Source organism: Aplidium turbinatum, chromosome 6 (assembly GCF_918807975.1).
Source record: "Aplidium turbinatum chromosome 6, kaAplTurb1.1, whole genome shotgun sequence".
Taxonomy (NCBI): domain Eukaryota; kingdom Metazoa; phylum Chordata; class Ascidiacea; order Aplousobranchia; family Polyclinidae; genus Aplidium; species Aplidium turbinatum.
Window position 1 is genome coordinate 5,751,608 of NC_137477.1, and position 17,198 is coordinate 5,768,805.

At 37.5% G+C, this 17,198-nt stretch overlaps 1 protein-coding gene across 1 annotated transcript; it reads left to right on the forward strand.

Moving 5' to 3' along the window:
• The first annotated feature begins 11,056 nt into the window (after window positions 1-11,056).
• LOC145772225 (josephin-2-like) lies at window positions 11,057-16,449 on the forward strand. The gene is made up of 4 exons (XM_082584077.1): window positions 11,057-12,809; window positions 13,483-13,608; window positions 13,969-14,163; window positions 15,000-16,449. Exons 1-4 carry the CDS (start codon window positions 12,562-12,564, stop codon window positions 15,133-15,135), a joined length of 705 nt encoding a protein of 234 aa, XP_082440203.1. The 5' UTR covers window positions 11,057-12,561; the 3' UTR covers window positions 15,136-16,449.
• Window positions 16,450-17,198: the final 749 nt, after the last annotated feature.

Genomic DNA, 17,198 nt, shown 5'->3' on the forward strand with positions numbered 1-17,198 from the left:
CATTTCAACCTGCCAAAATGTTTTAGAATCAGAAAAAAGCTTCTTTTTGATACTTTTCAATGTAGCTAAACGTTGAAACGATACAAAAGCCAACTTTTCTGCCTGGGCTGCTGCTTTTAGCTAAATTTCCCAGACAGCAAAACCCGTCATTTTTCAGACGTTAAATCAATGTAAAAATGACAGGTTTTTCTGTCTGGGTTGTTTGAGTCTGGCAATGTCGAGACAATGTAAGAATAGTTAATTTTACTTTTACATAATTAAAAATGAAATTCAGATAATATGAAACCAAGGAATTTTCAGAAATAATTATTTAAACTACCATTCAACGTTTTATAGGCAGAGAAAACTTCTTGTTATTGCGTTCATAAACGTAGTTGCACTGATGAGAATTTAATATTCGAAAACGCGTTCTGCAACACTGTTTTTTGCACTCTGCAATGCCTGATGCAGATTTATCTGTAGATTTCCATCACGCATTGAAGCTGTGATCTGATAATTACATTTTCTACGGTTCGAGAAAAAATTTTCTCTGCCTATAAAACGTTGAATGGTAGTTTAAATAATTATTTCTAAAAATGAAATGTACCACAATTCTGGATCAACACACAAATGATCGTGGAGTTATGAAAAATTCAGTTTACAAGCATTTAGAGAAACACAATGCTCGCTGTTCTGTTGTGAGTAGTCAGGTAGTGCTTACGCCGGGAAGATCGCTCCTTCTCAACTGTAGCCTACATGTCATAAATGGCATGACATACATAGTTTCAATATGTGCTTTGTGCAAAAAGGCATATTGCATTTGGAGCGACAATCAGAAACTTTGCCTAGATTATTTCTTTTTTTGGAATAACCCGTTCCTCTGATGTCGTCTACACATAATGGTACAACGCTTTGTGGATAACTGTGTTTGATGATTCGGTTGTGATTAGCCCTGTTTTTCATTTCAGAAGTAGCAAAGTGTAAATACTAAACTAAAGTAACGGATCATTCCTAGTAGCCAAAGTTTGCTTTTCATGTTTTGAACACGTCGAATCTTCGTAAAAACTGGTCAACTTCACTTGCCGAGATTGTGCAATGACGCAACAAAAACTGCCTGGGATTTAGATAAAACGATAAATTACACTATGAGTCCCATTGCGTTTAGTTCTAAGTTTAAATCTGTGATTGATGATTTGACTCGCGGTTGACTGCGGCCACTGTGTATACAATAGCAGAAGCGATGAGTCATTTCGAGGCCGATTGCCAAAATATAGGAATTTAGATAAAATTTCTGAACAACCTGTGACAAAATGATTATTGTGAACCACATAATGTTCCAAAAATAACCAATAGGGTGGCTCTTATTTGGCAAAAAATGAAAAAAATTTGAATTTTGTGTGGGACACCCTTTTAAAAGGTGAGGTTGTCAGAAAAAATAACTCCTGCAAAAAATTTTTGAATTTGAAATTGATTTAGAGGTGGCCCTCCCCCCTAAAGTTTTGCGCCCTCCTCCAAAATACCAAATCTGCATATCTCAAAAACTGCTTGAGCTAGAGATACGGTTTTTGTGTCAAAAGATGCAGAAAGCATGATTTCCTATCTGCTTTCTGAACAGTGATTGCGTCTATCTTGAGTAGAAAAGCAGTTATTTAGAAAAAACCTGTTTTCGGTATTCTAGCACAAAACAGTGCTAAACAAGTATTGTGGCCCAAGCTATTTAATAAACAAAGTTCATAAACTAACCTGTAAAACTGGTAAATCAATAAACAAAATAAGTATTCCTAAACTTTTATGCATTCATGAATAGCTAAAAATGCCCGTTTTTTATCACATTCCTTGGAGAAACTCTTGAGCGTGGAATCCGCTTTCAAGCTTCAGGTGCTATGCATCGTACTTGTTGGATGGCGAAGGCGATTTATGCAAAAAGCTTGGTCTGCATTTATGGTATCTGTCCGAAGAAATAGTTGGACTAGCCTTGTTTGATTCTCGATTGTCTGTGGAAAGTAAAAAGCTAATGATGGCAACCATGTTAGATGAAACAGGAGAACGTCCACCAAGGAGACCAAGCATCAAAGTAGCTGCGTTTCTTAGCAATAAGGGCCTAGAACAGTATTGCACCTCTAATTCAAAATGGCTTCTTCGGCTGTTGGGTGAAGATGAAGTAATAATTATACTTTCAAAGGATCCTGTCATCCTGCTCATTGGACTGAAGATGGTGCATTTATTCAAGCTTTACACATGGCGAAGAGACTTTCAGTAGTGAATGACAGAGCAGAGAGAGGAGTTGCTCTAAGTCTAATCCAGGATTTTAACAAAATCTTAACTGAAGATGAGTACCAACTTCAGTTTCTTTTGCAAGTTGTTACTGAACACAGGAAACTGTTTCCAAATTCCAACAAGAACAATATTGTCGAATGTCGATTCTTCTTCATTTAAACCTTCTTTGTTACTCCAGGGGTCAAGGGCTCTGTCTTTTACCACTCTTGGGCAGTGGTGATGCCGTTTAGATGCTTGAGCAGGTGTCGAGCAGCAATCCTTTGATTCGTCGTCCAGTTCAAGCAGACCACGCACAGTCACACACCATTTGGCGCAGTTACAGATGGTGTGATCTGTGGTTTGTTCCTCTTTGCCACACTCACAGATTGCGGAATGCGGATGGAGCCATCCCCCATTTGTGCATGTTGGAGCAGAATAGTCTGACTCCAGTACGTAGGCGGTTGAGATGCACCCAGGCCTTCTTTGGCAAATTATACATTCCGGTTGGATGGGGGCTGGTGTCGGAGATACAACTTTAGAGTCTTGAGGAGTTCTTCTTCTACTCTGAGCTCCATTTGTTGTCCTCCCAGGTAGCCGCGCTGATAGATTGGTCTTCAGCGGTTTTCATCAGGAGTTGTGCGTTACATACAAATGGGTGTCTCGATTTCAGTTGCCGAGGATGCTCGATTGCTCACTCACAGACTCGTAGAGACTTGAGTGGAGCAAGTGGTTGGGGTTCGTAGTGCGACGAGAAAGAAACAGGATGGTTCTTTGCGACGAAACTCAGCTGGTTGGTTGCCTGCAAGGACAGGGAAATTGTCCAATGGTGTAGGTCGCAGACATCCTGTCACGATACGCAAGGCAATATGTAAAATATTGTCGATAATATTGCTTCTTCCAGTACTGACCAGAATTACATTTTGAAATCAATATCGTTACCAGTGTTCCCTCTAAGGTGCAAAAATTAAGACAAAAAGAACAAATTTTGTAGACGGTTTCGTGGTCACAAAAAAGGTTGTAAAATCAAGATTTGGTCAAATGCGTTTTTTCTAAATAACTGCTTTTCTACTCAAGATAGATGCATTCAATGTTCAGAAAGCAGATAGAAAACCATGTTTTCTGCATCTTTTAACACAATAACTGTATCTCTAGCTCAAGTGGTTTTCGAGATACGCAGATTTGGTATTTCGAGGGAGAGCACAGAACTTTAGGGGGGGAGGGCCACCTCTAAATCAACTTCAAATTAAAAAAAATTTTGCAAAAGTTATTTTTTCTGGCAACCTCACCATTTGAAAGGGTGTCCCAAGCAAAATTCAAAAACTCAATTTTAAGAGCCACCCTAATAACCAAATTAGGTTTAAACGATGCTCAAATGATAAAAAGTAAAAGTCAAGAAATATCAGCGCTTTAGGAAAATTCCTTCTATATAAAATTTCAAAACTAGTGAAGGGCGGGACCATCAGGTCCCGGCTGATAACAGGTCGAGTTAAACTGCGATCAGCGACTTCGGCTTTTTTCGGCGAGTCCAATTCGGCGAGTGCCCTATTTGGCGAATGCCCTATTTGGTGAGAGCCCTTTTCGGCGAGTTCCCTATTCGGCGATTTTTTGAAATTTTTTTTAAAAATAATTGGGCACCATAGCCTAATTATCATTGCCGCTTTTACATCGTTTTAACGACGCTAAACGTTAAAATAAGACCCTAACGTCTACTCCTTAACCTCTAACCCCAACCCTAATCCTAACATCTTACCCTAACCTCTAACCCCAACCCTAAAACGGCAATGATAATTAGGCTATGGTACCCAATAATTAAAAAAAAAAATTCAAAAAATTGCCAAATAGGAAACTCGCCGAAACGGGCCATTCCGTCAGTGAGAATTTAGGCTACTATGATAAATTAAATGAGCATTCTTTCTTGAAAGTAAATTCAGCCCTGAGTAAGGAACTAATCATGCTGCATTTGTTGTTAGTGCTATAGACATAGAATGCTTTACAAAATCAGGCCTCTAAGCTCCCGGCGGCAATCACAGCCATGAGCGTTAAATGGCCTCCAAAACATTTCTCCACTCCATTTATATTTCAAATTTTTTCTGTACTGGCAATACACTCCCTTTTCCACATGTGTGAAACTTTTTCTTGCATTTGCAACCTTTTTGTACAAACAAGGCAAAGTATGTTGCATGCTGACGAGAAACATTGTGGATAAAAGTTTTGCAAAGGCTGAACATCGACCTGTAATTCAAAGACTACACCTACTGAAAAAGCATTGCATTTAAATACAACTGCAAATATGTTTCACGGCTTTGTTCTTACCTGGAACCAAGTGTTCTTACTAAGTGTTAACACAAAGACATGATATTCATATTAATTAAAAAAAATTAACAACTCGAATTTTTATCGGATGTTTATTTTGACTGCCAGGCACAAGAATTTGGCTGCCGGAAAGAAGCTGTGGTAGGCCATGCTTGGTTGCTGCAAAAGTACAGGAGTTTAGACGCCTGATAATGAAACGCTTATTTATCTTTGGGTTACCTGTATCAAATTTGCATATTTATTGGAACTGGATGATTAAAGATGATGGTTAATGATGATGTAATGCACGTGATTCATACTATGTGTTAGCCCCAAGCATGTTTTTCTATCTCCAGGTACCGGTACCTCTCTGGTTGATAAAAGATGAATTGTATATATAAATAAGACTTCAGGCAAAAAGCCGATGCAGACAAAACTGGTTAAGTGCATACTGCTTAAACGGGTCTGCTACTATTCGGTGAGTCCAATTCGGTGAGTCCGATTCGGTGAGTTCCTAACCTCTAACCCTAAAACGGCAATGATAATTAGGCTACGGTACCCAATAATTTAAAAAAAAATTTGAAAAAATCATTGAATAGAGATCGGACTCACCGAAACGGGCCATTCCGGCTTAAACGTATCAATCTTTTTATTGTATCAAATCTGAATTCCCAAGCCAAATCTTATTTAATGTTAAGTAAAACTATCAGTTTAACGTATCCACTTAAAGGAATATATCACATGAGTGTATCAGCATTTGCTTCTCATTTGCATACTTCATTCAATCATATCATGTTTTTGCCTACAAACATCTGAACAAAGACAATGAGTCACGTGACAAATGTTTACTGGTAAGTGAAGGGAGAATGAGAATGACTTTCTTTTTTACATAACTGTCTGCCATGTGCAAATGCAAAGTGAAAAAAATAAGGTCACCAACAGATGCCTGCCATTAAAAGAAAAACAAGCAACTGTGATCTCATGCGCAAGATATCATGCCACAAAGATCAAATCTTTGCACACTGCACAGCTGGACTGTGTTGAGGGAAAGAACCCAGACAGATAAATCCTTCATCTTTACATTGATTTAACATCTGCAAATGTTGAATGTCTGTAGATGTTGAATCAATGTAAAAATGATGGACTTTGCTGTCTGGGAAGAACAAAAGAAATAATCACATCACAACAGATCTAAAAACAGCACGCTTGAAACAACGGAATGGCCCGTTTCGGTGAGTCCGAATCGGTGAGTCCGATTCGGTGAGTCCGATCCCTTAACGGGGGATTTTTTCAATTTTTTTTTTAAATTATCGGGTACCGTAGCCTAATTATCATTGCCGTTTTAGGGTTAGTGGGTTGGGGTTAGGGTTAGAGGTTAGGAACTCACCGAATCAGACTCACCGAATCGGACTCACCGAATTGTAGCAGACCCTTGAAACAAAGACACAGGTGGTTAAAGTTTGTCTCATGATGTTGCAGAGATCGTTGAAAATTAAAGGAGTTCAATTGTCACAGCGTACGGGAAAATGCTTCAACCGTACAACCGATCGCTGGCAATGCACTGTGTTGTTTAACAAAGCACTAATAAATTTCTGTGAGTTTAATTGGACTTGCAAAGAGTTGTAGGATTAAACCACACAGTTGTGAAGCCTAAAACTTTGAATGCAGACTGGTTGAAACTACTGTTGCCAAACCGTTCTGGCACTATGTGCGTTCCAAGAAAAAATCAAAAGTTTCCGTTGGTCCTTTGGTCAAAAACAGCGATGGTGATTTAACAAACAATGCAACTGAGTGTGCACAAGCCCTGAGTAACTTTTACTCCACTGTCTTTACCTATGAGGATACCAACCACATACCAAACGAATTTTAATTTAATAGTTCAAACATTTTATTTTTATTCCTTTCTGCACGATTTCAGTGTTTAACGATGTAAAAACGGCAATTATAATTAGGCTGCGGTACCCGATAATTCCCTTTTAAAAATAAAATTTCAAAAACTCGCCAAATAGGGTACTCGCCGAAAAAGGCTCTCGCCGAATAGGGAACTCGCCAAATCGGACTAGCCGAATCGGACTCGCCGAATCGAACTCGCCGAATAGTAGCAGACCCATGGAAGGTTGCCCATGTAACCCCAATCTTTAAAAAGGGAAACCGAAGAACTCCTGCAAACTATCGTCCAGTGAGCCTCACAAGCTGTGTCTGTAAGTTAATGGAGTCATGCCTAAGAGAAGTCATCTGGCACTTCTGGGATGAGCGTGACCTTATTAAATCATCCCAATTTGGATTTATCCCACAATCCTCATGCACAACCCAACTTCTTGAATTTCTAGAGAATATTTCATCTATTGTTGATAAAGGTCAATGCGTTGATGTTGTGTATTTGGACTTTTCCAAAGCCTTCAATTCGGTTCCACACAAAAGACTAATGAGGAAACTGTCGGCTTTGGGTATAAAAGGCAATGTTTATTCGTGGATACGTTCCTTCCTTTTTGGTAGGAGTGAAGTCGTTGTGGTGGATGGAAAGAAAAGTGATCCGAAACCCATGATATCCGGTGTGCCTCAGGGAAGTTGCCTTGGGCCTCTGCTGTTTATTGCCTATGTCAATGACGCTGATGACTACATTAGTCACAGCACCTTGTTGAAATACGCGGATGACATGAAAATCTACACAGAATTGAGCAGGGATGATCCCGATCTTGCCTCATCCCTGCTACAAGCAGACTTGAAATCGTTAATGGACTGGTCTGAATTCTGGCAACTACAGTTTAATGTTGACAAGTGCTCCACTCTGCACTTTGGTCATGGTAACTTAGAGCATCAATATGTTCTAGGTGACATGCCAATTGCCCCTAAAAAGAGTGAAAAAGACTTGGGCGTCATGATAACGACTGATCTTAAAACATCCACCCATGTCTCGTATGCAGTTAAAAAGGCAGAGATGGTCCTGGGTGTTTTAAAACGGACACTGGTCAGCAGGGACAAGCATGTCTTTTTAAGATTATATAAACAGTTGATCAGGCCCCACTTGGAATTTGCAGTGGCGGCTTGGAATCCCCATTCAGTTCGGGACATTGATTTGCTGGAGAGGGTGCAACAACGAGCAACAAAATGCATTTATGGACTCAAAAACCTAACTTATGAACAAAGACTGTTTGAACTAGACCTTCTCTTGTTGGAAAAACGGAGATTAATTTTTGATTTGACAGAAGTTTTTAAATTAGTACACAATGTTTCGGTATCACCATCTTCCAAATATTTCCTTTTTAACTCTAATTCAACCAGAGGTCATAAATTTTAAATTGCATAAACAGTTTGCTCAACTGAATTGCCGTAAATTTTCCTTTGCCAATAGAGTAGTCGACACTTGGAATAAATTACCATATGCTGTAGTCAATAGTATGTCTATTGCGATATTTAAGCGACGTGTCGAAAACTATTTATGATTGTGTCTTATCTTTTCTGTTCCTTGTGATTTTTGTTTTCTCTTCAAAAAATTCTTATATTTATTTATTTATGTTTTCTTATCAATTGTTATTTGCGAGTATGTTAATGTTTTTCTCTGTAGTACCATGTGTACTGGACCAGAATACAATACAATAATGTAACCAAGTTAGCACATACACATTCCCAACAATAATGCTTGCTTGATCACAATAAACCTCTTTTCTTGAGCAAATTGGTTAAACAAATCAATTGGATAATCGTATCAGAATGTCTAGCAAATGGCTGATTCAATTAACTGACTTCGTCTGTATGTGTGTCCTACTCTCAACACAGCCATGTGCTGATAATGTGACTTGGTTGTTGAGTTAAGATTGTTATTATTTCTCACGTTTGCTCTGTTTCCTTATGGTGTAACATGTGCTATATCTGCTGATGTCAGTATAGGAGTCTTATAGCCTTTGATGGGTTTGATATCATTATATCATAAAGATTTTTTATAAATGGATTTCATGTGATTGTAAAGATTTTTACATTTGCTGTTTGATATTCTGATAAAATGTTTGGTTTTGTTATGGGTGATAATTCACTGTTTTTTGTTTTTAAGCCTCGGAGTAGGGTGTGACAGCTGCCCCATGATTTTTGAAACTTGGTTTCACAGAGCCTACCTTTTTTTTGGTGGTGAGGTTTTACCTGTATAAGATTCCTGTAAAGTTTCAAAAAAATTGGTCAAGGTTTAGAGGTGGCCCGTGGCCACTAAAGTTTTGGGGGTGGGCGATGCATTTTTAGGGGTGTTTTTGCTATATCTCAGCTCGTAGACATGATAGAAGGTCATGCTATAGCTCAATCGATGCAGTATAGGCAAGTTTATATCAAACTTCTAAACAAATGTTCAGTCTAAAATGTTTAGTTTTTGAGTTATTTGAGAAAAACCCGTTTTTTGCATATTCGTGAGAAAAATGTTCTTAGCACCTTTTTATCTTGGGTTTAAACACATGGAAAATCAATGAAATGATGAATTCACATGTTTACTTAATGTTAAACAAAATCACAAAATACATTTGAGAGCAAGGAACAGCGATGATAAAAATCACAATGTAAGAAACCAACACCGAGATGGATGTAAGTATTGTTTACGCTGATTGGGCATAGAATATCTGCTGTTCTCAACTACTTGAAGAATATTTTGAAATGAAACTTCTGTCTTAGTAGTGTCAATAAAGTTTGGCACAGTTTGACACCCCTTTCTGCTGCATCATTAACAACACAAAGGTTTGAAACCCGTTTCTTTGCTTCACAGTAGCTGCCATTCTGGCACCAATCGACAACACCAACACTTAAAAAGGTCGTGTCAATCCTCACGATTCTGAAGAAGCTCCAAGAATCTTCTCCAACAAAGGAGCTCAAGTCATCTGTTGGTTTTGTAGCAACGGAAGGAAAGGAGGGTTTGCCAAAATCACTTCCTTCTCTTTTCAAAGAATGTCCAGGATCTTCGAAGCTTGTCAGCTTTTGAACAATTTTCTGCTTTGTCCCGTCAGACACACTGCTATCGAAAAGGGTAAGGGGTATAAGTTCTTCACTAAGATACCACACGTGCCCCTTTAGAGCTTTAAGAGCTGCTTTGGCCATTGCTTTCTATTTCTTAATACTCGTTGACGTTGATAAGTTCTAGGTCCGTTGCAAGGAGCAGAAGTTGACACAAAAGCGGTTAGCCCCCATGGCACATAGGAATATACAACAAGCTGAACAAATTTTTGGATTTTCTTTAGCTGTTGCTTTGAACATATAAAACCTGCAGGAAGATCTCTAGTAATAAGTAACTTTAGTCAGAAGAACGATCTTGGTGCAGTATAAAATCTTGGCCATCCATCTGGCTTTGTGACAATGTGACAAGCACCCGGACGTGGAAAACCTCCAAAGGTCTCATCTCCCTCACCAAGATACAAAAGCACCAGTTTGACTCAGGGTTGAGAAAAACCCAGGTTTTTTTGGGTTTTATTTACAAAAGATGCAAAAAAGGTAGATTCATGCTTATTTCACCTCAAATACTACTTTTTACCAATGAAGTGCCTCTCACTCACAGTACATGCTGGCATAACTCAATAAAATAAAACACTAGGGCTGTTTAAGTATGGTATGAGGCCTTCTTGCATAAATAAGTTTTAGTGTAGTACAAAGTGGCATTATCCAGTTTGGGACTCTTCTATCAAAGCTCAAAATAAAAGACATCAGTGAAGTCCTCCAATTAGGCAGACTGAGATGGCTTGGTCTCGTTGAGCGCAGCTCAAGCTGGATCTCACAGGTCAGATGTGTTAAGATCGCAGCACAGCGGGGTCAAGGTAGACCAAAACTTTCTTGGAAAGAACTTGTAAAACAGGACCTTGTAGCCCTGAACATGCACTCTGCCAAACCAATAAATGAAGTGTGGAGGGGAAGACTTCGTTCTCGACAGACAGGCCACACCCTCGACATGAGGATTAATTCATGGCCTGTATGTATAATCAAAATTGGTTGATGATAATGATCTTTAAACTGTGACATAGCATGTAATAGAAATGAGCACTTACCACCATAAAAATTGCCTTAACAGTAAACACAATGTTAGTGTTCAGTTTCTATGTTTCTAACAAAACAAAACATGAGGTAACTTAGGTTTAAACTTTGAAGAGTTACAGCTTCTGTACTTCTCCAGGTGTTCCTAAGAAGAAAAAAAAGTGAAAATGATAAAATATTCAATTCATATATAACAATTTTTCACAAAATTTGTGCAAAAAACGGGTTTTTCTCAAATAACTTGCAAACTACACATTTTAGGCAAATAGTTTCTTCACAAGTCTAATACAAATTTGCTTATTCTGCATCGATTGAGCTATAGCACGACCTTCTATCATGTCTAGGAGCTGAGATATAGCAAAGGCACCCCTAAAAATTCATCGCTCACCCCCAAAAACTTTAGTGGCCACGGGCCACCTCTAAACCTTGACCAATTTTTTTGAAACTTTACAGGAATCTTATACAGGTAAAACCTCACCACCAAAAAAAAGGTAGGCAAATTCTGAAAAGGTCGGGGCGGCTGTCACACCCTACCTCGGAGGTTAGGAAATGTTTCAAATAAATAAGTTGTGAGCATGAATAGATATTTGTCAATTGTAAGTCTTATAATACAGTTTTGCATCAGTTTGCCGGAATGGCCCGTTTCGGTGAGTCCGATTCGGTGAGTCCGATCCCTTAACGGGGGATTTTTTCAATTTTTTTTTTAATTATCAGGTACTGTAGCCTAATTATCATTGCCGTTTTAGGGTTAGGGGTTAGAGGTTAGGAACTCACCGAATCGGACTCACCGAATAGTAGCAGACCCCAGTTTGCAGTAGAGGTAGTTTTGCCTTTCTGGTTGAAGATACAGTCAACGACAGTCTTATAGTATGCTTTTGTATAGTACCAGTACGTGAGTGAGTTTTAGTAAAGCATTAAAAATGTTTTAGGTATGTTATTGTTTTGTGGTATTTCATTTGTAAAAACATTATTTGCCACTTTACTAAAGCTTGAAAACACACTGCAAGGCATCCACACACTTTTGGTCTAGATATCAAAGTAAAATACATCATTGCGAATTGCGATTGTGCACATGCCTAATTCCAAACAATGAAAACTATTAATATTACAAAAAGTGCTCAATGCCAAGCAACAAGCCAAGCAGACCGAATTAAATCAAATATAGTTATTACTATCTAAACTCTTGACAGCCTGTTTCACCCTAAAAGGAGGATCATCAAAAGGTCCTTATTCAAATAGATAGTAATAGGGTTTAGAAAGTAATAACTATATTTGACTAATTTCAAATGTAGTAAAAAGAGCATTAAAACAATAAGTTTGCTTGGAACGGACATATACATTTACTGCAAAATGTTCTGTGCTGCCTGAGAGTTCATGTGAGATATGCTGACAATCAGGCACAAAACTGAAAGACGAAAATAAATACTTTTATGGCTCCAGCTGAGATACAAAATTATTTTTTGCTGCAATCACTGGTAGCTTAAGCATAAAATGTAATGTTATGTATGTTGATAAATTTCAAGCATATATTTGTATGGTGAAGATCGGATGCAATTTTGTGGCTAGAAATTCATGTAATAAAATGTGTTTTTATCTTTTTCTACTATTGGTATATATAATCTTGTATGTAGTTTTTCACATTTTTTTATGTGTTTTTACATTGCTACATCCTTTATGTTGATTCAGTTATGAAAAGTAGTAGATATGTTCCACATAGTTTCATGATGTTTTTTCTTCATTTCCTTCATGATGTCAAACCAAACAGATTGCACAACCTTGTATTAACCAGTTGAGTTGTTGTCAGGTTAAAAAGTAAAGGGGAACTGCATTGCATTTGATTTGTGTATATGAAGGTTAGACTGAGTTGAAATAGATTTTGTATTTTTGATATTTTAATGATGGCCTTGTCTACTAATAATAATAAAGATAAAATTATAAATTACTTTTCAGGGCTAGTTCTGGGTGTAAATACAAAGTCACAACAGAATTTAACTAGTTTTTACCTTTCTATTGTTATGTCATTCATGTGTATTTAAATCAATGTTTATAACTGAATACTTCTGCGGTTTAGCAGACTTATTGTATTTTATTGTATTGTTTCTGAAACGTAAAATAATGTCTTGCCTGGCTCTTCGCGGTATGGGGGATGACAAAGACAATGAAGTTGCAATAAAAAGAGTATATCATGAACGACAACATTTTGAATTGTGTGCTTTGCATGCCCTTAACAACGTGTTCCAAGACCCCAGTGCCTTCAGCAAAGAGCAATTGGATGAAATTTGTTCCAGGTGACAGGCGAATGAACAATTTCTTTCTCAGTGAAAGAATTCTAATTTTTTTAATTAATCTCATCAATAGATCTACTGAATAGGTTTACAGGTGCTCACGTAATTTACTAAGATAAATTAATCAATAATCATAATCTACTGTAATAGAACCTAAGTCTGTCAAAAGGCCTGCTTTAAGCAGTTGATTAGCTCATATCGCTTCTAGATGCATGGCAATTAAAGCAGCATTAATCTACCTACTTTAATTGAATCAATAAAACATGTTATTTCCGTCCTAAAGTAACGTCAGTCCTTGACTTTAAAGAATGGTGATGAAGACAGACGTTCGAAGTTTTGTAGCTCAGCATCTAATTTACAGTTTCCTGAACTTTGAAGAAAGGTTTCCAAATATGTACATGACAATACAAAATATGAATAATATGAAGCTAAATCAAACGTTTAAACGCTTCACTAAAGTTTGTGAATTTCTGTGATGAATCGTTTCAGATTAAGCTTTGTTTGGGCGATCTAGATAAACTGCTTTATTTTGGACAGTACGTTTTTTAGACTGTAACTGTATGTCCAAAATAGAACTAGAGTATTAAAGGTTGCTATCTACAACATTTCTATAATATCGCATATAATTTCAGTCTTGAATGTTAAATATGAGACAAGTTTATGGTATTGCTTTCAGATTATCACCAGATACCGTCCTAAACCCGCATAAAAGCGTTCTTGGCACTGGCAATTACGATGTCAATGTTATCATGGCTGGCTTACAGCACAAAGGATATGCTGCCGTTTGGTGGGACAAAAGAAGGTAGAATGTGTGTCATCATGTAGTTTTTGTTCCGGTTATGATTTTTATCAGTGCATGGCCAACTTTGTAAATGCGGTCTGTGAATCATAGCTTTTTTTCTTTGTATTCATAAACTGTTGAAACGAGTCGCCGAGTGTTTTTGTAACACTTCTTATATGTACGTTATGCAAATTGCTTTGCAAGCTAGTCCGCGCTGAATACTCCACCACAGACAACAAAATCCGTTATTTTTACAATGATTCAACGTCTACAAACGTTAAACAAAGGCACATTTTGCTGTCAGGGTCGTAGCAGGTGACCATTGACGACACATTTGTTCGAACAGTTTACTTCGACTTTTAAAGCTCGTCCTTTTTACAGGAACTTGGACAGGCTTTGTCTTCGTAATATCTATGGATTTATTTTAAACATTCCGTCATCAATTGGCTGGGGCCTTCTTACTATTCCTTTGAAGCGACGCCATTGGATCGCGGTCCGTGCTATTGACAACATATTTTATAATCTTGACTCCAAACTCAAGCAGCCTGAAATCATTGGAGAATCTGTAGCACTCAAGTATGACTAGTTTTTAAATGTTATTTCCCATTGTAGACCGTGTAACACACTTAATTTTTTTTTACATATTTGCTTGTTAAAGTGCAGGTTATCGCTAGTCTTGCTCGGTCATTGGGTTATATTAAATATTCATGGCCGTTTAAACTTATTAGTCAGAAGGACTACAACCAAATTAGTCTGTTTCTAATAAATAATTTACAAATGATCCGTAATCTCGCCCGACCAGTTACGCATCAGTATGTAACAATTGCGTTTATTGGGTGGAGGGGAAACAAAAAAGAAGTTCTTATCTTGATCTGATTGTTTAAATTTTAACTAAAACGTTATTTATCTTTTCTCTACTGGGATGCTTGAGATGTTCAAAGTAACAAAAATCGTAAGAATCAATCGCTTTCGAACTATGTGTGATCACTGGATGTACGTACGGTTAGGCATAGAATCTGTTTCTTAAGTTTTGCCAGCAGTTTCAGCTATCTGTTTCAGGCAGTGCATGTGCATTCTCATACGTCTGTTTGGTAAAAACTAAGGATCTTGGAGCAAAATGGTTGGAACGTCTCATTAATCTAGTCGAAAATTAAAGAACTCAAAATGTAGATACTAAACTCATGTTCGACAAATGTTTCGTAAACTGAACTGTCTTCATCGTCAATGAATTAATTCAATAGCAACAGAAAATTATTAGGATATTTAGTGAATGCTCAACACTGTTGTGTTAATACCCAGGAATGATAATTCACCATTTTTACATAAAAATGGCGGATTTTGTTTTCTGGGTAAAGATCTGTTTGCAAATAATGACAAAACAATTTCCTCTTCAAGTCATTGCTTTATTTCAGAAAGTTTCTGGCCAAAAAGTTAACCTCAAAGAACTGTGAACTCCTTCTCGTTGTTTCGACGGAAGTTGAACTCGTGAAGGGGTGGAAAGTAGGAGCATCTCCTACCAACTCCGTGAGTCTCGTGGACTCATCTTGACTTGCCTCCTCTTTGGAAACTGTCTTGTGCAACTTTATTGCTTTCATAAAACTGATCTTTCGTTTTCCCTACACAAGAGCACTGCACAAACTCTAAGAATTTTGCTGTGATTTTTTTTTTGTATGACGAATTGTGACTTTGGTAGGAACCCAGTCAAAGTCTCATTTTTTCTGAATGTTTTGTATCTCTGTTTAGTGTTTATCCAAAGGCAACCTAATTTTCGTGTAAAAGTGATTTTTTATAGTACACTACAAGAAATGTATTGATAATTTTTTTTATTTTTAGTTCTATACAAGGTCCAGATGACAGAAAATTGGCCAATTTTATATCGTTTTAACGTCGCGAAACGTCAAAATGATGTAAAATGGACAATTTTTGCAAGATTTTCAGACTAAATACATTAACTATTGTACTTCATCAATTCTACTTTTTATTTGAGTCAATAATCTCTTTGCTTTCTCATGTTTTGCGTAACCGCATGTCTGAATATCCAAATCAGTTGTTTGTTTACATTAATTCAACGTCTGTAGACGTTAAATCAATGTAAAAGATGACTAATTTGCTGTCTAAGCAGTATTGACAGTTGTGACGTGTTGACTTGCGCTTGTGACGTGATGTGTCATGCCGTTAACTTGTCACGATGAGAAGTTACGTAATGTCGTTACAAACTCGTATTGTGTTTCCCTCCTGTACCTTCATGCCAACTACAGTTCATAAGAACCCGTTATATGAAACATTGACCTTCTTGCAATTGGTTGCTTGTGTTGTGGTTTTCATCTCTCAGGCAAACGGCCAAGCTTTATCAGTAAGAGACATGATATTACGTGCACCGTGCACTAATATTTACTACATTGTTGTCGAGTCGTTTGGCTTTGTCACTATACTTCGTGACTTATTGGAAAGGCTTGATTGTTGCAAAGAAATTGCTGATTGAAGTTAGCTTACCCGGAAATTCTTTATAAAGGTATTGCGCATCGGCATTATAAACAATAATAAAAAAGTCAAATGAAGACTTTTTTTTAAAGCTGTGAGCCTGCGATTAGTCCCAGATTTATGGACCTAGTTTGCAAGAAAAGCAAATGACATTATGTGATATGCACACGGGGCCTTTGAGAGGCTCATGTGGGTCGTTGGCCCGGCGCCAACTACATTTTAGAAAACCTAAAACAAGACGCCCCTAAAGCAATACTTAGTATAATAACTTGGGCAGCCAATTTTTTGACTTATATTTTACAAAGTAATTTGTATTTGCATCAGACTCAAGATGGTCCATATTACAATAACACGTACAAAATAAAAACAAAGCAAGTACTCGACTCCGAAGAGCTGTGTCATAATGTGCCATATACAGGGATTGATAGTCACAGTCCGTTCGCATTAGTTCATAAATCCATTGGTTGGAAGACAACTGATACAATTTTTACGATTGAGAGCATGAAAAGTTGTGGTATTGTTATCAACGAAAGCAGAGATGATGCTGCATCGTCTCTGCAGATGAAACAACATTCTGTAACAATTATTGTATCCAACACATGAGCAATTACTGCTAGATAAAAGATAGTTAAATTTAACCAAGGACTTCCTGCGTTTGCAACTCAAATACAAAGCATATTAGAAATCAAATCGTGAAAGTAAGGACGTTTTTTTTCTTTATCTGATGAAAAATGTGAAAGACTCAACGACATTCAGAGGTAATATGAAAGTCACTCGAAAATCGCAATAGATAAATATTCAGTGTCTTCAAATACCCTTGAAACTACCGAAAGGGTTCTGCTGTGGTATACTTCAACATCAAGCATCCGCTGTTTCACGTAGCGCTTTTGCAGTTTCTCTCTCGTGCCACTTTTTATGAAGAAGGTTCTCTACTGATACAGAGGTTGCTTGGGAGTTCCTCAGCAAACTGTGCAAATATAGTGAAATATCTCCCATAAAATACCCACTTTCCACGCTCAACCTACTGTTCGATTGTCAAGCAGACGACAAAACATCGCAACAAACGGATTTATACATCAGAACGGCAACAGACAAAATCACTACCTGTTGTACCTTTATCAACAAAAGAA